The 24,511-nt window shown below is 40.2% G+C and overlaps 1 protein-coding gene across 3 annotated transcripts in view; it reads left to right on the forward strand.

The window, feature by feature from the left end:
- The window catches only part of SDAD1 (SDA1 domain containing 1), a 40,939-nt gene that overhangs the window by 1,893 nt on the left and 14,535 nt on the right, over window positions 1–24,511 (forward strand). Inside the window, exons 2-13 of one of the 3 annotated variants that reach the window (XM_055297300.2) lie at window positions 7,313–7,417; window positions 7,879–7,977; window positions 11,589–11,699; window positions 13,325–13,396; window positions 13,475–13,575; window positions 15,238–15,295; window positions 15,923–15,997; window positions 17,864–17,965; window positions 18,963–19,032; window positions 19,958–20,061; window positions 22,007–22,064; window positions 23,507–23,565. In XM_055297300.2, coding sequence (XP_055153275.1) covers window positions 7,313–7,417; window positions 7,879–7,977; window positions 11,589–11,699; window positions 13,325–13,396; window positions 13,475–13,575; window positions 15,238–15,295; window positions 15,923–15,997; window positions 17,864–17,965; window positions 18,963–19,032; window positions 19,958–20,061; window positions 22,007–22,064; window positions 23,507–23,565 — 1,014 coding nt within the window. Of the gene's footprint in view, window positions 1–7,310; window positions 7,418–7,803; window positions 7,978–11,588; window positions 11,700–13,324; window positions 13,397–13,474; window positions 13,576–15,237; window positions 15,296–15,922; window positions 15,998–17,863; window positions 17,966–18,962; window positions 19,033–19,957; window positions 20,062–22,006; window positions 22,065–23,506; window positions 23,566–24,511 lie in introns of those variants that run through there. The other 2 variants (XM_063610356.1, XM_055297301.2) reach the window with 2 other exon arrangements.

The raw sequence follows: 24,511 nt of genomic DNA on the forward strand, positions 1-24,511 counted from the left end.
TAGAGACTATGAAGAAAATAAAACTGGATGAGAATAGGTGAGAATTGGAGGCTTCTGATTTAGACCCCGTAAACAGGGAAGGTGGCTCTGCAGTGATGATACTGAGCCAGGCAGGTAAAGAGCATTCTAGGTGCAGGGACTAGAAAGTGCAGAAGCTACTGGTGGAAAAAAAGCAGAGAAGAAGCCAGTGTAGCTAAAGTGTAGTCAGCATAGAAGAGGGCAGTGGAAGATGATGTAGGAAATGCAGGCAGGGGTCAGCTTATTCAGAGCCTCTTAGGCCCTGTTAACGAGTTTAGATTTCACTCTGAGTGCCTCGGGGAGTGATTGAAGAGTTTTAAGCAGGAGAGTGACATGATCTGACATATTTTTTTAAGAATTTACTCTGGAAGTTACATGTGGAATGGCTTGTAGAGGAGCAACACTGGAAGCAGGGTAACTAATATAATGGATCTCAGAATAACCAGGCAAGGGATTGCGGTGTCACTGGAATTATGGGCGAAGATTCGTGCTGTTCTACATGGAGGTAGAGCTAGTAGAGCCTTCTGGTGGAGTGGATGTGGGGAATAAGGAAAAAAGAAGTAATGAAGGATCACCCAGGTTTTTTATTTATGTGTCTAGGTAGATGATAGTGCCACTTCCTGAAGTTCATTCATTTGACAAATACTGTTGATTACCTGCTATATGTAAGGCACAGTGTTGGGCCCTGGGACTACATAATATTGAGCTGTACTGATAAAAATTCTATGCTCATTAAGTGACATTCTAGTAGGGGGTGATATACAATAACAAATAATATAGTATGTTAAATAATGAAAAGTGCTGTGAAAAAAAGACAATAGGAAAGTACTTATGTATGTTGGGGGTGAGATGGGTATTGCAGTTTTAAATTGGACAGTTAGGGAAGGTCTTCTTGAGATGGTAATCTTTGAGTGAAAACCTGAAGGACATGAGGGAGAGCTGTCATATGTTTAGGAAGAATGATCTAGGCAGAAGGAACAGAAGATATAAAGACCCTGGGGTAGGTATGCCTGGTAGGTTTCAGGAACATAAAGGCCAGTGTGGCTCCAAATGGGAAATGAGGAAAGGGGGTGAACTTGAGATTCTACCTCCCAATGAGATGGAAGCCTTTACAGGGTTTTGAGCAGAAGAATACATGAACCACCATATATGAGAACAAGATCATCCTGACTTGAGGATAGACTCTATGTAGGAGGGCAAAGATAGAAGCAGAGACACCACGTAAGAAGCTATTGGAATTATCCACAGCAAGAGATGATGCTGGGTTGAGTGGTGCTAGGATGGTAACAGGAAGTAGTAAGAAGGGTGATTAGATCCTGGATTGGGTAGGTAGAGAAATCCCTGGGGATTCCCAACATTTAGAGGCCAGTGAGTTTCTAAGTAACTGGAAAAAGGGACTGAGAAAGCAGCCAGTGAAGTTTTGAGGAAAACCAGGAGGTGTTCTGGAAGCCAAGTATAGAAGATGTTCCCAAGGGAGGGAGAACCCAAGCACATCAGATGCTGATGAGTCAAATAAGGTGAATACCGAAAGTTGACCACCATTAAATTTAGCAACATGGGGCCGGGCATGGTGGCTCACACCTGTAGTCTCAGCACTTTGGGAGGCCAAGTTGGGTGAATCACCTGAGGTCAGGAGTTCAAGACCAGCCTGACCAACATGGTGAAACCCCATCTCTACTAAAAATACAAAAATTGGCCAGGTATGGTGGCAGGCACCTGTGATCCCAGCTACTCCAGAGCCTGAGGCAGGAGAATTGCTTGAACCTGGGAGGCGGAGGTTGCAGTGAGCTGAGATCGCGCCACTGCACCCTAGCCTGGGCAACAAGAGTGAAACTCCATCTCATAAAAACAAAACAAAAAAATTAGCGACATGGATGTCATTGGCTACCCTGATCCAATGAGCAGTTTGGGAAGAGGAGTGGGTGCAAAAATCTGATTACAGAAGGTTTAAAAGCAATTGGAGTATGATTCTATGTGTATGAAATGTATATGAATAGAATATGTCCAGAATGGGTGCATCTATACGGATGGAAAGTAGACTAGTGGTTGCCAGAGTTGAGGGTAAGGGGTATAGGAAATAACTGCTAATGGAGTGAGGTTTCTTTTGGTGGTGATGAAAAACCTATGGTTGTACAACTTAGTGAACATACTGAAGAACTGAATTGTGTACTTTCAAAGGATAAATTTTATGGTATATGAATTATATCTCAATTTAAAGGATTTTTTGAAAAAGGAGGGCAATTAGGCAGCATATATGGACAACTCTTTAAAGGACTTTTTCTGAAGAGAGAAATAGAGTAGAAGGTACAGAGTAAAGTGGAATCAAGAAAGGATTTTTTTTTTAAGACACAGTCTTGCTCTGTTGCCCAGGCCAGAGTTCAGTGGTGTAATCATGGCTTACTGCAGCCTCAACCTCCTGGGCTCAAGCAGTCCTCCCGCCTCAGCCTCCGGGGTAGCTGGGACCACAAGTGTGCAACCACCATTACCAGCTGATTTTTTTGTAGAGATGAGGTCTTGCTAGTTGCCCAGGCTGGTCTCCAAGCTGAAACCATGCAATCTTTCTGCCTCAGCCTCCCAAAGTGCTGGAATTACAGGCATGAGCCACCATGCCCAACCAAGAAAGGTGTGTTTTGTTTTGTTTTGTTTTGTTTTGTTTTGTTTTGTTTTGTTTTTAAGATGGCAGAAAGAACAGCATGTCTATATACTGATGGGGCAGAACCTGTTGAGGCAGGAAATGGGAGGCGGGGACTAGTGAAGCAAAGACCTTGATTGAGTGACATTACAGGGTTTAGAATCTAATGCATAACTGGAGGGGCTAGCCTTAGATGGTGGCCTGATAGCTTTTGTAATAGGAGAGAAGGTAAAGTATATGGGCACAGGAGAAGATAGGTGGTTAAATGGAAATTATCCTCAGATTGCTTATATTCCTAGTGAAATTGGAGATAAGATCATATGCTGAGAATGAGGACAGGGAAAAAGTGAGGTTTGAGGACGGAATGCAAAGTATGAAATGGTTGTCCAGAAAAGTGGGAAAGTGAAGGGACTGGAGAAATGTAATGAGATTGCTGGAGTACATGCAGGGCTTAATTGAGGTTTGTAGTTATGAATTTATGCCTATAGTCCCAGCTAATTGGGAGGCTAGGGCGGTTGGATTGATTAAACCCAGGAGTTTGATGCTGCAGTGAGCCATGATAGCACCACTGCATGGAAACCTGGGCGACAGAGCAGGACCTTGGCTCTAAAAAAAATTAAAATTAAAAAAATAAAATGACACCAATTAGCCGATTTTCTCCAACCATGTTCAGCTCTGGGAGTGTAGCTGTAGAGAAGGAAAGCACAGGGTGGGCATTTTACCAAATGGGTATAATGATAAGAGAAATGGGCAAGTGAGTTGAAGTATATGGATGGAGGTGATTATAATGATTGATCATGGAATTGAAGCTGGATGAGAAGGGAAGTTGGCGCGGGGGTTACTTAGGTGCAGTGGAAAGGTAGTAGGCTCAGTGGGCTATGGATTCTGATGAGACTGAAGGATCGTTGGAGTTTGGAAAATAGGAGATGTGGTTGGAGAGGAATATACCTCTAGTTGAGATTATGGAGTTGTAATATAGTTATTGGTAATGACAACATTTAGGGTGTGACCATGGAAGTGAGTGCTAAGATACAGTAAGTTCAAGATGATTAGAGGAGGAGAAGTCAGGGTAATGAGGGGCCAGGGTATTGGAAAGACCCTCCATGTGGATATGAAATCACCAAGTATTATAAAAGGAATTGTGATAGAGGGTGACAGTGAGCAAAGAACTGAAATGTTCAAGGAATGTGAGGATAACCCTAGTCTTTAGATGACTACAAGGAGGAATAGTGGGTCTTGTGGCATAAGATTCAAAGCTGGGGGTGAGGACAGTTAAGGAGGAGAAAGGATATTAATCTGGAGGGATATGAGTGCTCTGGAAGTAGCATTGATGAAAAAGGAGGATGCCTACTGACTCATCCATGCTGGGAGAAAGAAACGATGTAGCAGTGTGTCAGGAGAAAACCACTGTTCCCATAGAGCATCTGAATGACTGGGCTGTTTAAAAGAGATTTAGATGCCTTGGCCCCACCCCATGAGTTTCAGGATTCTAGTGGAATGAGGATTAGAGTGAGGGGGATGAGGGATGGCCAGGGAATACTGGGCTCTTGTGGTGACTGATGCACATAAAGGGTGTAATGAGATTAGTCCTGATCATCTCAAGGCAGGTAAATAGTGTTAGCTGGGCCATGGGTGGGGTGGGGGAAGAAATGGGGTGAGGATTTTGTCAGTAGCATGAAGAGGTCTGTAGCCCTCTCCTCACTCCTATTCAGTGGAGGTGTCGGGTCAAGAGAGAAGTGGTTCTATCTGAAGCACGTAGGGACTTGACTTCTGTTCTTAGAAAAAGCCTGGCAATTTTGTTGAGGAAATCAAGTTATGTTTTTTGACCATGCTAAGTTTACGATGTCTGTTTAGACACCTAAACAGAGATGTCAGACAGGTGACTGGATATGTGAATTGGGAGTTCACTGGACCAGGTAGGGATGATGAGAAAGAGTGTGTGTGTGTGTATGTGTGTGTATGTCACATAATTTAAAGACATAGACTATGTATGGGTGGAGAGTAGTTAGCTGTAAGGCATGGAACTGTGGAACTGAGGCCTGGTGAATTCCAACATTTGATTATCAGGTGGCTGTTACAACTAAACATAACTAAGTGAGTTGATGTGCATGAGGAGCTTAGTACATAACAAGTGCTGAATAAGTGGAAGCTATTACTATTTCCATGTGTCTACTGGTATTGGCTGTTAACACATCCTGTCTAGAGCTCTAGCATAAAGTTCTTGATACTTAAAAGAAGACGGGAGCCAGGTGCTATGGCTCACACCTGTAATCCCAGCACTTTGGGAGGCCGAGGTGAGAAGATCACTTGAGGCCAAGCGTTTGAGTCCAGCCTGGGCAGCATAAAGAGATCCTGTCTCTACAAAAAATAAAAATGAAAAATCAGCTGGGCATGATGGTGAACATCTGTGGTCCCAGCTACTTAGGAGGCTGAGGCAGGAGGACCTCTTGAGCCCAGGAGTTTGAGGTGGCAGTGAGCTATGACTGTGCCACTGCAGTCCAGCTTGGGTGACAGAGGGAGACCTAGTCTTTTTTTTTAAGTTACCAAAACAGATATATAGACCAATAGAACAGAACAGAGGCTTCAGAAATAATGCCATACATCTACAACCATCTGATCTTTGATAAACCTGACAAAAACAAGCAATGGGGAAAGGATTCCCTATTTAATAAAACATGTTGGGAAAACTGGCTAGCCATATGCAGAAAGCTGAAACTGGATCCCTTCCTTACACCTTGTACAAAAATTAAATCAAGATGGATTAAAGACTTAAACATAAGTCCTAAAACCATAAAAACCCTAGAAGAAAACCTAGGCAATACCATTCAGGACATAGGCACGGGCAAGACTTAATGACTAAAACACCAAAAGCAATGGCAACAAAAGCCAAAATTGACAAATGGGATCTAATTAAACTAAAGAGCTTCTGCACAGCAAAAGAAACTATCATCAGAGTGAATAAGCAACCTACAGAATGGGAGAAAATTTTTGCAATCTATCCATCTGACAAAGGGCTAATATCCAGAATCTACAAGGAACTTAAACAAATTTACAAGAAAAAAACGACTCCATCAAAAAGTGGGCGAAGGATATGAACAGACATTTCTCAAAAGAAGACATTTATGCAGCCAACAAACGTGAAAAAAAGCTCATCAGCACTGGTCATTAGAGAAATGCAAATCAAAACCACAATGAGGTACCATCTCACGCCAGTTAGAATGGCAATCATTAAAAAGTCAGGAAACAGCAGATGCTGGAGAGGATGTGGAGAAATAGGAATGCTTTTACACTGTTGGTGGGAGTGTAAATTAGTTTAACCATTATGGAAGACAGTGTGGCAATTCCTCAAGGATCTAGAACCAGAAATAACATTTGACCCCACCATCCCATTACTGGGTATATACCCAAAGGATTATAAATCATTCTACTATAAAGACACATGTACACGTATGTTTATTGCAGCACTATTCACAATAGCAAAGACTTGGAACCAACCCAAATGCCCATCAGTGATAGACTAGATAAAGAAAATGTGGCACATATATACCATGGAATACTATGCAGCCATAAAAAAAGGATGAGTTCATATCCTTTGCAGGGACATGGATGAAGCTGGAAACCATCATTCTCAGAAAACTATCATAAGGATAGAAAACCAAACAGCGCATGTTCTCACTTATAAGTGGGAGTTGAACAGTGAGGACACATGGATACAGGAAGGGGAACATCACACATTGGGGCCTGCTGGGGTGGGGGGCTAGGGGAGGGATAGCATTAGGAGAAATACCTAATGTAGATGACAGGTTGATGGGTGCAGCAAACCACCATGGCATATGTATACCTATGTAACCTGCACATTCTGCACATTTATCCCAGAACTTAAAAGTATAATTTTTAAAAAGGGGTGGCAGTGGAGGCAGGGGATTTTGTTTGGAGAGCTTCATGTACTTGAGATATAATTTCTATTTCTGACCTGTTATTTTTCTGCTGATTTGAGTGCTCTGCATACATGGATATGGTAGTAGGGGTCATTTATTTTTATTTTTATTTTGTGAGACAGGGCCTCTGTGTTGCCTAGGCTGGAGTGCAGTAGCATGATCATAGCTCACTGCAGTCTCGACCTCCCTGGGCTCAAGTGATCATCCCATTTCAGCCTGTTGAGTAGCTGGGATTACAGGTGCACGCCACCACACCCTGCTAATTTTTGTATTTTTTGTAGTGACAAGGTCTCCCTGTGTTACCCAGTTTGGTCTCGAACTCCTGGGCTCAAGTGATCCGCCCACTTTGACCTTCCAAAGTGCTGGGATTACAGGTGTGAGCCACTACACCCAGCAGTCGGGATCATTTAGATACTAACTGGCAGAACAGGGCTACAGTCTGAATTTGGGATTCATGCTTCTCTGTTCTTACACCATGCTGCCTGAACTTGTAATGATAATTCTAAGGAAAAGGTCTTTAGACTATCTGTGATGTGCCCAGGTCTTTAAAAAGCGCACTTTGAAGAATGCAGATAAGGCAAAAGGAGTGTTTTGATATACTTTTGCAGTATCTTTTTCTCCGTGTGATTTTCAACAGTTTCTACTAAGAATTTCTGTACTGAATGTCTGTACTGAGAAAGTCATGTAATAGAATGTGACAAACTTAAATTTTATTTTTCTACAGTTTCTACAGCAATATAATCACTACAAATCCAATGTGGAGATTTTCAAATTGCAACCAAATAAACCCAGCAAAGAACTAGCAGAGCTGGTGATGTTTATGGCACAGGTAAGAATATAATTGCTTAAATAAAGACCGGTGTTACACACAGTTTGCCGAATGTTTTTTCACTAATACTCAACCTTATTCCACTCTGGAATGGGAACTTAATTAACGTATTTTTCTAACTTTCCCTTTTTGCAAATTTTATTTTCTCCCTATCATGAGTTAGAGAATGTCACTAGATCTTTTTGCATAACTAACCAGGACAAAACTTTAAGACTATTTTTTTTCTTCAAATTCATCATAAAAGCAGGTACTAAATCATGTCATAAATATTACCAAGACTAGAGAAACCATGATAAACATTGGAGAAATTAACATGTAGAAGGAAAAGAAGGTTGTTTGGAACCATCTACTTCTATGAAACATAGCCTTTTACTCTCGTTTCGCAGAACATCCTAAATGTATGCATCTGAATTATAGGAGAGAAAGAGAGCAACTTCAGAAGAGCCTTTGCTTTGTTACAGATTAGTCACTGCTACCCAGAGTACCTAAGTAATTTTCCTCAAGAGGTGAAAGATCTTCTCTCCTGCAATCATACTGTGTTGGATCCAGATCTTCGAATGGTAGGACCAGTAGCTGGATGAATAAATTGTGCTGTATTCATGTGTTCTGCGTTTGTATGTATTTAAATGAGAACAGCCTCTAAGCTAATTATCTTTGGAAAATGTAAATTATAATGTATTATCCTTTCCTAAAAATCCTTCTATGGCTTCTCATTTATACTTAGAGTAAAACGGAAACTTAATAACCTGGCTCAAAAGTGCCTGCATGATCTGCTTCCTGCCTATGTTTCTGATATCATATCGTTTTCAGCTACACTGTGATCTTTCTATTCTTCTAGCACACTAACCCTACAGGATGTTCTTTAACCTTTTGAGTAGATGATTTCTTCTAGTCATTCAAATCTCATACGCATGAAGAATCCTAATCACAACTTGTCACTTTTATAATGCCTTAAATTAGTAAACTTATCCATTAGACAGTTTGAGCATTTCATCATTGTCCCTTTACTGGTTGAGGTTGAGTCCTGGCTGACATTCCCTTCACGAGGCCTGTGTACCTGTTTGCCCCACTTGTTGTGAATGTCAGCTGCTGGTGGCCCTCAGCTGCCCTTCCTCTGGAACATTGTCCTCAGCTAAATCGGAGTCCTAGTGCCTGCGAGGTGTCTTCCTACCCTAGTAGCCCACTGCCCATTATCATGTGGTACAAAAGCCCAGCCCATTACCTCAGAGTGGCTCTGACTCCATTGCAGGATGTGCTCCAGTGTTTTCCTGTGTTGGGACTAAAGCTAGTCTGCAGTCAAGGACACATCCTTGCTTTGCTTTGCTTGTCTCTGCACTATCCTCCTTCCTTCACTTCCTTTCTGAGATCATACCCACAACAAACCACTTGTAATAAATCAGTCTCTGCTTCTAGGGACTAAGACATTTCCGAATTTAATACATCTGCTTTTCAAACCTCTTTACAGCAGATAAGTACGCAAATATGATCACAAAACTTACTAATATCCTATAGCAAAACTTGTAGAAATGCCAAGTCTTTAGATTAATATTTGTTTTCTTTTAGACTTTCTCAGGTTTTTTGTATTTCTATCATTTTTATACTACTTTAGGATTTTAGTAATTTGATTAGGCCAAAAAGAAAGAGAATACTGTCTCAGACAAGCCAAGGTTTCAGGCTCTGGGTTATCAACTGATTGATACTCAGCTGGTACGTGGGACCTGGCAGTATGGCCCAAGGGACTCCAGACTTGAACCCCTAGTCTAAAGGCTTTTACCTATATCATGTTACTCTTGAAGTCCTTGTGGGTCATAGAGATTTGATATTTTGAGTATAGAGACTTAATGGCTTTCCAAGTAATTAAGATTTAAGTTTTATTTTCCTGGCAGTACCCCACCAAACTGGTCTGTGGGCGTTATTAAATTAATATATATGCCAGGTGCACCTGTAGTCCTGGCTTCTCAGGAGGCTGAGGCAGGAGGATTGCTTGAGGTCAGGAGTTTGAGGCTGAGGTGTAGTATGAGCATGCCTGTGAATAGCCACTACACTGCAGCCTAGGCAACATAGCAAGACCCCACCTCTAAATTTTTTTAAAAATGGAAAAAAAATGTGTATGTATATTTCTTTATAGTGCTTTATGGTGATTAGTAGGTTTTGAAAAAATAATAGAGATTTCTGCCAGGCGCAGTGGCTCACGCCTGTAATCCCAGCACTTTGGGAGGCCCAGGCAGGCGGATCACCTGAGGTCAGGAGTTCGAGACCAGCCTAACCTACATGGAGAAACCCTATCTCTACTAAAAATACAAAATAAGCTGGGCATGGTGGTGCATGCCTGTAATCCCAGCTACTTGGGAGGCTGAGGCAGGAGAATTGCTTGAACCTGGGAGGCAGAGGTTGTAGTGAGCCGAGATCACGCCATTGCACTCCAGCCTCTGTCTCAAAAGATAATAATAATAATAATAATAATAATAGAGATTTCCTTTACTAGGAGATAAAGGATTGAGTCTGTATAGTTAGCATTGCTCTTTAGAGGAAGCGTTGAACACACTGGAAGAAGCTCTTTTTAATTGGTTATTGGGATAACCAGCAATTCTTATCAGCCACTGGGCTTTCTTTCTACCTGGTGTATTTGCTATTTTTCCAAGATTTTTTGAATCATTCCCAAGTTTTTGTTCACTCTGTCCTGCTTACACAGATAGAAACATTGTATTTTTTTTGGAAGAAATAAAATATCCATATATAGTAATTCTTACTACTTAATCAAATCAATAAAAATCAAGTTATATGTATTTCATTGACATTATAACTACCTTTTTATGTACTTTAAAACTTTTTTTTAGCATTATTATTTTAATTACTTTATGTTCAGATTGTCACCACCTTGCCAGGGGAATCTTGTTAGTCCTTTTAGCAATTTCCCTGATTTTTTTTTTTTTTTTTTTTTTTTTTTAAGACAGGGTCTGTCACTCAGCTGCCCAGGCTGGAGTACAGTGGTACAATCTTAGCTCACTGCAGCCTCAAGGTTCTGGGTTCAAGCAATCCTCCCACCTCAGCATCCCAAGTAGCTAGGACCACAAGGTGTGTGCCACCACACCCAGCTAATTTTTTTTTTTTTTTTTTTTTGTAGAGATAAGGTCTCACTACATTGCCCAGGCTGGTCTTGAATTCCTGGTCTCAAGTGATTCTCCCACCTCAGCCTCCCAAAGTGCTGAGATTATGGGTGTAGGCCACCATGCCCAGCCTTGCCCCTGTTTTTGAAAGCATCCTTGAATTCTGGCAGAAATAGTTCCAAATTCATTCTTACCGTTTTTCCTGCCCCAAGACTTGGAATCAACTATTCTTCAAGGATTGTATTTCATCTAATGAAGGATAACACAAAATTTGGGTGATAGGACTACATGTAAGAGTTAGTGGTAAGCAAGAGTGCCATGGCTGCCGGGCGCATCCGCTCATGCCTGTAATCCCAGCTACTTAGGAGGCTGAAGTAGGAGCATCATTTGAGAAGTTTCCAGGAGTTTGAAAACAGCCTAGGCAACATAATGAGACTCTTATCTCTTAAAAATAGAAAAAAAATAATAATAATAGCTGGGTACCTACAGTTCTGGCTAATCAGGAGGCTGAAGCAGGATCGCTTGAGCTCAAGAGTTCAAGACTAGCCTAGGCAATATAGCGAGACCCATCTCAAAAAAAAAAAAAGGCGGGGGGCAGGCATGCAGCAACTGCTGTTGAGCCATTCTTAGTGCTGATGGTACTTCAGAAGAATGCCTTATAAGGTCATAAACTCGCATTGATTATTCCAATTTAGTGTATTATGTTGTTATCCCACCTGTCTTTATGGATTCAGGGTTTTGCCATATGGTGACACTACAAAGAGACCTTACTTGACCTCCTTGTGGCCCTCCCTCAGTCACTATTGATCAATTACATAACCCTGTTTTACTTCCTGCATGACACTTATTTTCTTAGATCTCCTTTTTACGTGCTTACTTGGCTTGTCTGTCCTCCATTCTGCTCTATCCCCAGTGTAAGCTCCATGAAGGCAGAGACTGACTATTCTGAATCCTACAATAGTGTCTAGTTAGTAAAAGACATTAAGGTCTTGGGACATATACGCTCTATTTTCTCACCTTGTTAACTTTACCATTATCTTATGGTATGTTTTTTTCCTTCCGAGACATTTTGCAAAGCTTTGATCTTGCTGAGAAATAAGAATCTCATCAATCCATCAAGCCTGCTAGAACTCTTCTTTGAACTTCTTCGTTGCCATGATAAGCTTCTGCGAAAGGTAAAGGGCAAAACAAATATTTCCCTGCATCTTCCTTGAGGCGACATAAAATTTTGTTGTCTCTTGAATTATCAATGCTTTACATTGCTGGATACGGTTAATAATAACTTTAACAGGAAAAAGCAACCATTGTGTGCATGTAATATGGTGTTAATAGCCAATATTTATTGAGTGCATACTTTGTGCCAGGCACCATTCTCAGAGCTTTGTGTATTTACTGATTTACTCACAAAGCCCTATGAGAGAGAGATCCTCATTATTATTATTCTTACTTTGCAGATGAAAAGGCTGAGGTTAAAGAGAGATAGAGTAACTTGCCCACTCTCACACTGCTTCTTAGTGGTGGGATTGGATATAAGCCCAGGCTCTGGTTCCAGAACCCAAGCCTTTTACTACAGCACCATACTGGCTGGCTAAATCAGGACATTGGTACTCACAGCTATAACTGACCCACTCCCCCACAAAAAACTTTTTTGTTGTTAAAGACTAGAAGCTGAAGATTTATGAAAGAAATTTAAGATGGAAAAACTTGGCTGGACACTGTGGCTCACACCTGTAATACCAGCATTTTGGGAAGCTGAGGTGGGAGGATCACTTGAGGCCAGGAGTTTGAGACCAGCCTGGGCAGCATAGCAAGACACCTGCTGTATTTAAAGAAAAAAAGGAAAGAAAAACTTAAGTTTACATTCATTAATTTAAATTTTTTTTCAAAGTATTAAGAGACTACCACTGTTTGATTTTAGCAATTGTACTTCTTGGTCTAATTTGTGGAATAAAAGTGGTCCGTGGGAGCATGGTGTGGGCACCAGTGATATGTGCATTCACAGTATTTTCCTGCATGCAGTTAGGTGCTTGGTAAATTGGGGCATTTTTTTTTTAATAACACTTTTATTGAGATATAATTTACGTAAAATTCATCCACTTAAAGTGTACAATTCAGTGTTTTTTAGTGTATTCACAGCATGGTACAACCATCACTGCAATCAATTTTTGAACATTTTGTCACCGCCAAAAGAAACTCTATTCCAATTAGTAGTTAATCTTGTTCCTCATCCCTTTTAGCTCTAGGGAATCACCAGTCTACTTTGGGTCACTATAGATTTGTGTGTTTTGGAAATTTTATATAAGTGGAATCATACGATATGTGGTCTTTAGTGACTAGATTCTTTCACTTAGCATAATGTTTTCAAGATTCATTCGTGTTGTAGCACGTATCAGTACTTTATTCCTTTTTGTTGCCAAATAATATTCCATTGTATGGATATACCACATTTTGTTTATCCATTCATCAGCTAATGGAAATTTAAGGTATTTCCACTTTTTGGCCACTATGAATAAGGCTGCTATGAATGCTTGTGTGAACACTGATGTTTTCATTTTCTTGGATGTATACTTAGGAGAATTGTGCCGTATTACATTAAACTCCATGTTTAACTTCTTGAGGACAACTTTGCTTTGCTTGGTAGTTGCTTTTTTGTTTGTTTGCTTGGTTTGGGTTTCTTTTGCAATAGAATGAAAAATAGGTAAAATTAAGTCATCCTGTACGTTCATACTGTTCTCCAAATTTAGCAAGGTTAAAAATGTTGGTTAGGTTTAATGTATATATTTTTGTTTCTATTCCTCAGACTTTATACACACATATTGTGACTGATATCAAGAATATAAATGCAAAACACAAGAACAATAAAGTGAATGTAGTAAGTACTCTTCTGTTTTCCATGTTTGCAGCATTGTACCATCAGTGTATTAAGTCTTCTTTCTCCTCCTTTCTTCAGGTATTGCAAAATTTCATGTACACCATGTTAAGAGATAGCAATGCAACCGCAGCCAAGATGTCTTTAGATGTAATGATTGAACTCTACAGAAGGAACATCTGGTAGTGTATATATACTTGTCTCTTGAGAAGTAGACTCTTTTTTCGTTTGTAATTAATACAGAGCACACATACAAATACTTCTCTTGAGCTTGAGCTCTTTAATATACCTCTGTCATAGATTTAAGTTGGAAGTAAAAATAGAGGCAATTCAAATGACTGATGACATTGGTTGTCATTTCTTGAGCATCTACTGAGGTCGGGCACTTTGACATGACCTCACTTAGAACAACTTGAGAACAGAAGATGTAGCTTGTCTGGAATTATCCCCATTTTATAAGTGATGACATGGAAGTTCTTAGAGTTAGTAAAAGTTTAGCTATTAAGAGGCAGAGCTGAAATTCAAACCCAGATCTAACTGACTCCAAAATCTGTGCTCTCTCTTCTGCCATTCTGAAGATTTTCAAGTCAATTCATCCTATTTATATAAAATATCATGCTTCGTATACTTCAGTTTGTTGATACAGTGTCCCTAACTCATTTCTTTGCTTTTCTTATTGACTAACATTTTTTTTACTATAAAAGTAATATTCATTACAGCAGAAAATTTGGAGAAATTTAAAAAGTGGTTTTAATCAATTACTGTTAGTATTTATGGTATTTCCACCCAGTCATTTTCGTTTAATGTGAATTTTTAAATATGGTTGAAATTTTTCTGTATTATAGTTTTTATTTTTTTAATTTTTATTTATTTATTTATTTATTTATTTATTTTGAGAAAGAGTCTTGCTCTGTCACCAGGCTGGAGTGCAGTGGCATGATCTTGGCTCACTGCAACCTCTGTCTCCTGGGTTCAAGCGATTCCCCTGCCTCAGCCTCCCGAGTAGCAGGGACTACAGGCACGCACCACCACGCTCGGCTAATTTTTTTTGTATTTTAGTAGAGACGGGGTTTCACCATGTTGGCCAGGATGGTCTCAATCTCCTGACCTCGTGATCCACCTGCCTCGGCCTCCCAAAGTGCTGGAATTACAGGCGTGAGCCACTGCGCCCAGCCTATATATTATAGTTTTTAAATTCTCAATTGTTATTGTTTTTTGTTTGTTTTTTTTTTTTTTTTTTTTTTTTGAGACAGAGTCTTGCTCTGTTGCCCAGCTGGAGTGCAATGGTGTGATCTTGGCTCACTGCAACCTCCGCCTCCTGGGTTCAAGCAGTTCTTATGCCTCAGCCTCCCGAGTAGCTGGAATTACAGGCACATTCCCAGCTAATTTTTTGTATTTTTAGTAGAGATGGGGTTTCACTATGTTGATCAGGCTGGACCTGAACTCTTGGCCTCCAGTGATCCGCCTGCCTTGGCCCTCCAAAGTGCTGGGATCACAGGCATGAGCCACTGTCTCCGATCTTCTCAGTTGTTGTTGTTGTTTGTGTTTTGTTTTTGTTTTTTTTTTTTTTTTTTTGCACTTGACTAGCTTCCTACGTCATTAAAAATTCTTTAAATACTCCATCTTAATGGCTGCAAATTTTGTCGTAAGTCTGGGCTAAAATCTAATGAAATGTTTTACCTGTGGTTGAGTAATTTAGCAACTGAGATCTTTTTAAAATATTACAATTGGGAATTCTAGTACGTCACAAACATTTGTTATATCATTTATTTTGTGCCATTGTCTGTGCTATGAAATACAGTAAAATGAAAATTTACTTCAAAGCATTCATTGTCTTCCCCCAGGAATGATGCCAAAACTGTCAATGTTATCACAACTGCATGTTTCTCTAAGGTCACCAAGGTGAGCGCCTGTAGGGCTGTGTGTAAGCTCTGTCTGTGGGTGGTCTGCTTCTGCATGCAGTTAGAAGAAAGCATCACTCAGCATAAACTGCATGCCTGCACACCAGGCATGCAGTGATGTGCAGACATGCAGTTTATATTAAGTGATGCATTCTTTGTTCCTATACTGCTTTCCTGGGTCATCTGAACTTTAAAAGAGTCAATAGAATTATGAGTTTTTAAATTGTTATGTAGTAAATGATAGCCTCAGTGGTTTTTTAATGTTTTCTCCTGTAATTCCTGACTTCTGTTGGGCTTAGGCACTGCTAAAAGAAATTTAAGGTCAGTGTTTGACTTTTGTCTGTTAGAACTGCAGTGTCACTTTTCTTATAGGGGATGTAGAAATTCTCGACAGTCTTGAAGGATAACTATATAGAGCCTCGCAGTTTTTATCTAGTTTTTAAAATTATTTATTAGAGAAATAACATAAAACAATTTTTAATTAAGAAAAAATAAGCAAAAATCCCACCACTCTTTGAATTTGTTGTTCAGATCTTAGTTCATGCACATGTATAAAGCATAGTCAAAAGGATTTATTCTTTGTTTTAAGCTGAATCAAGTAGCTGACTTTTTTCTCATTGGTCTTTAGATATTAGTTGCCGCTTTGACATTCTTTCTTGGGAAAGATGAAGATGAAAAACAGGACAGTGACTCTGAATCTGAGGTTAGTTTAATCGTAGCTGCTTCTGAATCTTACCTTTTATTATTGCTCTGAGTACACATTGTAAAGTCTATGACTGCTGAAGTTAGAAAGAAACTTAGATGACACCTTTGCCCTTTTATTGAATTCTGCCATGCTATTTTACTCTACTTGGAATTTGTCACTTGTATTCAGTAAGATTGGTTATATAATTAATAAAACAGATTTATTCAACCTTGATCTTAGTTCTAAACTTATACCTATATCTCACTATGTAAATTTAGGGTGAAAATTGACACCAACATTTTTTTTTAAGACGGAGTCTCCCTCTGTTGCCCAGGCTGGAGTGCAGTGGCGTGGTCTCAGCTCACTGCAAGCTCTGCCTCCCGGGTTCACGCCGTTCTCCTGCCTCAGCCTCCCGAGTAGCTGGGACTACAGGCACCCGCCACCATGCCTGGCTAATTTTTTGTATTTTTGGTAGAGATGGGGTTTCACCATGTTAGCCAGGATGGTCTTGATCTCCTGACCTCATGATCCACCTGCCTCGGCCTCCCAAAGTGCTGGAATAACAGGCGTGAGCCACTGCACCCGGCCATCATCAGCATATCTTTGAGGAAAAAAAAAATCAAGATTCTTGATGGCATGAAATATTAAAATAAGGATTTCTAAAAAAAAAAAAATTATCCTTCCCCATTTTAGTATTTTGGTAGCCAAAGTACTGGAATATGTGATAGCATCTTTTAAACAGTATATGACTAATACATTTTATTGTAAATGGCAACCTAAATAACAAAAAGAGAGAAACTCTCTGAAAGCAAATGATACTTATTTCAGAATAGGGCAATGGGAATACATATGCCATAGTAAACTATGTACATATTTGTAAAGGAAGACAACGGTTTTTTTTTTGTTGTTGTTGTTGTTGTTTTGGAGCCACGGACCTTCACAGTGAGTATTACAGCTCTTAAAGATGGCACGGACCTAAAGAGTGAGCAGTAGCAAGGTTTATTGTGAAGAACGAAAGAACAAAGCTTCCACAGCATGGAAGGGGACCCGAGCGGGTTGTCAACAACAGTTTTTAAAGGAAAAATGAGGGCTGGGTGCAATGGCTCACACCTGTAATCCCAGCACTTTGGGAGGCCAAGGCGGGCAGATCACTTGAGGTCAGGAGTTCAAGACCATCCTGGCCAACATGGCAAAACCCGTCTCTACTAAAAATACAAGAATTAGCCAGACATGGTGGTGTGTGCCTGTAATCCCAGCTACTTGGGAGGCTGAGGAGGGAGAATCACTTTAACCTGGAAGGTGGAGGTTGTAGTGAGCTGAGATCGTGCCATTGCTCTCCAGCCTGGGTGCCAGAGTGAGACTCCATCTCAAAAAAAAAAAAAAAAAAGTGCTACAGTGAAAATCTTTGTATGTACCTGTTTGTGCACACATAGGCATATTTTTTCCACCTAATTTTCTTTTTTCTTTTTTTTTTTTCGTTTTTTGGTTTTTGAGACAGGCTGGAGTGCAGTGGTGTGATCTCAGCTCACTGTAACCTCCCCCTTCCGGGCTCAAGTGATGCCCCTGCCTCAGCCTCCTGAGTAGCTGGGATCACAGGTGTGCACCACCAAGCCCAGCTAAGTATTTGTATTTTTAGTAGAGACACAGTTTTGCTATGTTGGCCAGGCTGGTCTCAAGCTCCTGGCCTCAAGTGATCTACCCACCTTGGCCTCCCAAAGTGCTGGGATTACAGACGTGAGCCACTGCGCCCAGCCTAAAAGTAGTATTCATTTTTAATAGCTGTGTGCAAAGAGTATAAGAACCAAGAAGTGGCTGAAAGGTTTATTCTTTCATTCTGTGCAGATTTTCCTTGTTTACAATTTTACAAAGTAATTTCTTCTTTAGGATGATGGACCAACAGCAAGAGACCTGCTAGTACAATATGCTACAGGGAAGAAAAGTTCCAAAAACAAGAAAAAGTTGGAAAAGGCAATGAAAGTGCTCAAGGTGGGACTTGTATCTGGAAAATGAGATAGGAGTGATTAGAATGAAGAATATGTTGTTGTTAGCCAGAGCTTTTAAGAATTTAAAATCAGAGTACTATTTTCAGAATACTTAGAAATGTTAGATGAATTTTTAAGCACTATTATTTTTAAGCACTATTAATATTTTAGATGAATAAATGTATTCAGCTCTAGCAAAATCAGTGACTTGGATAAATTAGTTTAATTAAATTCACGTTTTACTTGTTCTGATCAAGGTAGCTTGTATTATGGTATCTTTGCTAGACATGTTTTGTCAGAAGAGTACATAAAAGCAGTACATTTCATATTTTCGTAATGATTTTGAAAGTCATTAATTTGGCCCTTGTGTGTTTACTAATTGTATTAGTTCATTTTCATACTGCTATAAAGAACAACCTGAGGCTGGGTAATTTATAAAGGAAAGAGATTTCATTGACTCACAGTTCTGCATGGTGGCGGAGGCCTCAGGAAACTTAAAATCATGGGGAAAGGCAAAGGGGAAGCAAGGCATGTCTTACATGGTGGCAGGAGAGAGAGAGCACTACAGGGGATCTGCCAAACACTTTTAAATCATCAGATCTTGTGAGAACTCACTATCACGAGAATAGCATGGGGAAAACTGCCCCATGAGCCAATAACCTCCCACCAGGTCCCTCCCTCCAGGTCCCACCCTCGACATGCAGGGATTACAGTTCGAGATGAAATTTGGGTGGGAACACAGAGCCAAACCATATTATTAATGTTTGCATTTCCAAATTCCTGTAAGTCTCATAGGTGCTAATGGTTGGAACACATTCCCCACATTTAATCTTAAAAGGCAAAAACCAACTTTAATTCTTCTAGTTGAAAAGGTTTTTAGAACAAAGTTTTTTTTCTTTTTAAAGAGTCTAATGGACTTATAACAGCCTTATTAGCACATTAAGTTCTAAGAGCATCATCACTGTAACTCAGACTGAAAATGTTTTTCCTCTCCCTTTCAGAAACAAAAAAAGAAGAAAAAACCAGAGGTGTTTAACTTTTCAGCCATTCACTTGATTCATGATCCCCAAGGTACGTAATTATGACTTCCGAGTTCCTTGTTGTCCTTATCTCTGCCTATTTTATTTCCTGCCTTTGGGGTTTTCAGGGAATATAAGATCCCTGGCATTTAATAGATAGTCAATAAATGCTTAGTTGTTACTAGTTGGTTGTAACCTACAAAATTGTCTTCTAAATCAGTGATTCCCAGTCTATCGCAGAACAAGAAAAATATGGAAAAACAGGTCTTTCTGAGATTCATGTTTTTAACAACACAATTGTAATAGGGCATTGTACTTGACCAAATAAACTGGCAGTCTTTTGTTGGTCGTTTTTTTTAAAAAAACGAAACAAAACAAACAAAAAAAACCTAGTCTGTGGAAACTAAAAATCTGGGAAACCTTGTTCGAGAACACTAGTTCTCAAACTAGGCCACACATTGGTCTCACCTGGCGAATTTATAAAAACTATACTGATGCTTGGGTCCTGTTATCCCCAGAGAATCTAATTTAGTTGGTATGGGGTGTAGCTGGGCGTTAGGGCTCTCAGTACTCTAATGTATGGCAAGATTTGCTGACCCCTGCTATACATCAGTGTTTCTCAAACTTGCATGTAGATACAGATCACCTGGGGAGGTGGGGCCTGAGCTTCTGCATTTCCAACAAGCCTCCCAGGTGGACCAGCAGCTGCTGGGCCTGTGGACTACCCCTTTAAGAAGCAAGGCTCTAGAGAGCTATTAAGTGAAGCGAGCACCTGTCAAACAGTCACTCTAGGTGTTGATGCTAAAAAACTTGGGAATTATTAAGACTTAATTTTGGGCACCATTACATATATTGATATATTCACCTGTTTGTCAGTCTATTCACTGATCTAACTACTGCCTTTTCCTACGCCTGTTACATAAATGTCACATAGACCATGGACTCACAATGTACTTCTTTCATCCTCTGCTTGCCAGATTTTGCAGAAAAACTACTAAAGCAACTTGAGTGCTGTAAGGAGAGGTTTGAAGTGAAGATGATGCTCATGAACCTCATCTCCAGATTGGTGGGAATTCATGAGGTTTGAATTATGTTTCTCTTGGTGAATATTTGAAGTAGAATTTACCATGGTAAAAGAAAAGCCATTAGGTAGAGCAGTGGCTTAATTTTATCCCTCATACATTTAAACACATAAAATTTACAGAAGAGTAACATCTCTGAAAATAACTATTTATATCACTTCATTTTCTTTGCAGTAATGTGGATGTTAATTTGTACATATATTCCATTTGTGGACAGGCTATTTTATTGTCTGCTTTCTTTTTTTTTTTTTTTGAGGCAGAGTCTCCTTCTATTGCCCATGCTGGAGTGCAGTGGCGCAATCTCGGCTCACTGCAACCTCCACCTCCTGGGTTCAAGTGAGTCTCCTGCCTCAGCCTCCAAAGTAGCTGGGACTACAGGCGCACGCCACCACACCTGGCTAGTTTTTTTGTATTTTTGGTAGAGACGGGGTTTCACCATATTGGCCAGGCTGGTCTCGAACTCCTGACCTCATGATCTGACCACCTTGGCCTCCCAAAGTGCTGGGATTATAGGCGTGAGCCACCACGCCTGGCCTGTTCTGCTTTTTTACTTTCTTTTTGTTCACTTTGTTGTGCATACACATTTTCTTGAGCCAATATAATGCACATATTTTAATTGACTTACTACAGCTCACTGTTTGTTTAACCCTTCTTGGCTTTCCTGACTTCCAGATCCCTCTAGTAGGAAATTGTCATGTTTACAAATGTTAGTTGCAAGAGCTCCTCATTGGTATATATATGGGAACTTTACATATACTGTCAGACTAGATGTCATTGTAGAAAAAGAGATACCCAGAAATTTAAGCCATGAAGAAATGACCATTAAGGTTTTTCCTTATCATTTTGATCTTGTGACTGGTGCTGCTCCGAACATCCATTTAAAAAAACAAAAAGAAAAGAAAAACACTTTTCAAACAATATAGACATATATCAAGTTGAAAATGAAAGTACACATGAGTGAAAGTAATTGTTCCCTTTCTCTGAGAAAAACCTGTTAACATTTTACTGACTACGTTGCTTTTTCTCCATGGCTGTAGTCCCAGTGTAGGATCAATTCTTGTTGTATTTGTGCAGCAAGTTCATTCAGACTGAGTTTGAGCTCTATAGGAAAGAAAAAGTGATGTGTGATTTAAGTGTGGTTTGAGGAAACTGATACTGGAGTTTCACAACTGACTACAATTGAACATCCATCATTATGTTCAACCAAAGTCTTCCCTGCAACTTCTCAGTGGCCCATCCTACTTTTGCTCTGTGGCTGAAATAGAAAAAATTAGTTTATTCCCACCTAACTGATATACCTTGAAAAAGACCAGTTTATTTCCAGTTTCTCTTCTTAAAGTTAAACATTACCATTTCCTTAATAACCCTGGTCACCTTTGTTTAGGTGGACTTCAGAGTGTTAATGTTTTCCCTCTGAATTATGGTGCACAGAGTAACTCCTTCCATGTGGTTGGACCCGACTCCTTCCATGTGGTTGGACTGGTATACAGGAATATAACCAGGAGTGAGCTTTGCTGATTAAATTATACTCGGTGCTATTCAGATTTGAATTCCGATTTTGTCTGTTGTTTTGGAGCCTTGTTATCAATGCTGTTCCTTCCCATAATCCCCTCTCCTTAGAACACTAAAAAGTTAGTTTCTGCAGCCACACCAGTTTTAAGAGTAGAAGAATGTTACATTTTGTTTACTTCACCTTCCTCTAGTTCATTCTGCATATACTTGCTTCCTCCTTTACATAATGAGGATAGCAGCATAGCCTCATTTGAGAGAGTTCCTAGCCTTGGTTAATACAGCATATTGAATCATCCTAGGGCATGATTGCTTACTGAGAAAAAAACGAAAGTGTTCACCAATTAGTTGAGCGTGGTGATATATTTGCATTGAGAAGAAATGGAACTCCGTAGGTCAATTGCATCAGTATTAAAGTCGGTTTTCTCTCCACAGCTTTTCCTCTTCAATTTCTATCCCTTTTTGCAAAGGTTTCTGCAGCCCCACCAAAGAGGTAAGCCGCCACTTGCCATGTTTCTTTGGTGGCCTTGGTAATAGAATAAACATGCAAAGTCTTTTGTTCTGGAATCACTAAAGACAGGAGTGCAGTGTGCTCTACATTAGAGATGTGGAGAGAAGCCCTTATTTTCTTTTTAGAGTTTGCTGTGGGTTTGTCGTTATCCTCAACTTTAAGAAACCATTGTTTTTTAAAACAACAACAACAACTGCCGGGCACAATGGCTCAGGCCTATAATCCAAGCACTTTGGGAGGCCAAGGTGGGTGGATTACCTGAGGTCAGGAGTTCAAGACCAGCCTGGCCAACATGGTGAAACCTCATCTCTACTAAAAATACAAAAATTAGCCAGGTGTGGTGGCGGACACCTGTAATCCCAGCTACTCAGGAGGCTGAGACAGGAGAATCGGTTGAACCCAGGAGGCGAAGGTTGCTGTGAGCCGAGATTGTGCCCTTGCACTCCAGCCTGGGTGACAGAGCAAAACTCCATCTCAAAAAGAAAAGAAAAGAAAACAACGACAAATTGGTTTCTCAAAGCAAGTCTTCTTGTAATACTGTAAATACTCATGGAAAATTCTTTTTTAAAAAATTGACTTTTTATTGCATCTTCGTAATAGATATTAAGATTTGATCTTACTGCTCACATTGACCTCGCATGCGTTCTCAATGAAAAACAACACAAAAACAGGAAAGAAGAGATGATTGTTCTTGTCTTTGAACCTGAACCAAAGCAGGAAGGAAACTAACATTTATTTGGTATCTAACATGGACCAAGCACTGTGCTAAGTGCCTTACATACGTCATTTTGTCTAATCCTCACATTAATCCTGTGAGGTATACAAAGGGAAAAAAAAGACTAGAGTCACTCAGCAAATAAATGGAAAATCAGGATTCACCTCACTTCTTTTGCCAGTGGCCTTGTTTGTTACCTATGCTATGCTGCCCCTTTGAAAAGAGAGTGTGTGTGTGTGTGTGTGTGTGTGTGCGCGCGCGCGTGTGCATTCATTCAGCAAGTATTTATTTAATGATTTTTATGCCAGGCACTGCATTAAGACAGTACGAATTCCACAGTAAACGTAAAACAAGGTCCTTACCCTCATGGCTTACATCTGGAGGCAGATGTAGATGTGCTATATATAATATGTCCAGGTAAAGATAAGTGTTTTGAAGGAAAAGGAAACAGGATAAGGACAATAGGGAGTGTCAGGATGGCTTCTGTTTTAGATTGTGTAGTCAGGAGAGACTTTTCGATAAGGCAGCTATTGAGCAGGGACCTGAAGAAAGTGAGGGGGTAAGCCAAGCAGATATCTGGGGATTGAGTGTTCCCGGTGGAATAAGCAGCAATACCATTTAGACCAGAATGTGCTTGCCATGTTTGCTGTGGTCCTCAGAGGCAGGTTGATACACTGACCATGACCTTTCTGTTCTCTTATGTTTTCAGAAGTAACAAAGATCCTTCTGTTTGCTGCACAAGCATCTCATCACCTAGTACCCCCAGAGGTGAGAACTTGTAACCTGACTTCTGGACCTAGGGCATGGATGACAGTGTTAGTGTTAGGTACTTCAGGGTCTATTGGGGGAACCCACCCCTGATAATTCAGTGTGGGTTCTTTCCTATTTCCCTAAGTGTCGGGTGATCTGAGAAATAAAGGGGAAGAGTACAAAAGAGAGAAATTTTAAAGCTGGGCGTCCAGGGGAGACATCACATGTTGGCAGGTTCCATGATGCCCCACAAGCTGCAAAATCAGCAAGTTTTTATTAGTGATTTTCAAAAGAGGAGGGAGTGTAAGAATAGGGTGTGGGTCGTAGAGATCACATGCTTCACAAGGTAATAAAATATTAAAGGCAAATGGAGTCAGGGTGAGATCACGGGACCAGGGCGAAATTAAAATGCTAATAAAGTTTCGGGCATGCATTGTCATTGATAACATCTTATCAGGAGACAGGGTTTGAGAGCAGACAGCCAGTCTGACCAAAATTTATTAGGTGGGAATTTCCTCATCCTAATAAGCCTGGGAGTGTCACAGGAGACTGGGGCTTATTTCATCCCTTATGTACAACCGTAAAAGACAGATGTCCCTAGAGCGGCCATTTCAGAGACCTACCTCTAGGAACACATTTTCTTTCTCAGGGCTGTTCCTTGCTGAGAAAAAGAATTCAGCGATATTTCTCCTATTTGCTTTTGAAAGAAGAGAAATATGGCTCTGTTCCGCCTGGCTCTCAGGCAGCCAGACCTAATGGTTATCTCCCTTGTTCCCTGAACATCGCCGTTACCCTGTTCTTTTGTCAAGATTTCATATTGTTTAAACAATTTATGCAGTTAACGCAATCATCACAGGGTCCTGAAGCTACATACATCCTCAGTTTACGAAGATGATGGGTTTAAGAGATTAAAGTAAAGACAAGCATAGGAAATCACAAGAGTATTGATTGGGGAAGTGATACA

This window comes from Symphalangus syndactylus, chromosome 10 (assembly GCF_028878055.3).
Source record: "Symphalangus syndactylus isolate Jambi chromosome 10, NHGRI_mSymSyn1-v2.1_pri, whole genome shotgun sequence".
NCBI lineage: Eukaryota > Metazoa > Chordata > Mammalia > Primates > Hylobatidae > Symphalangus > Symphalangus syndactylus.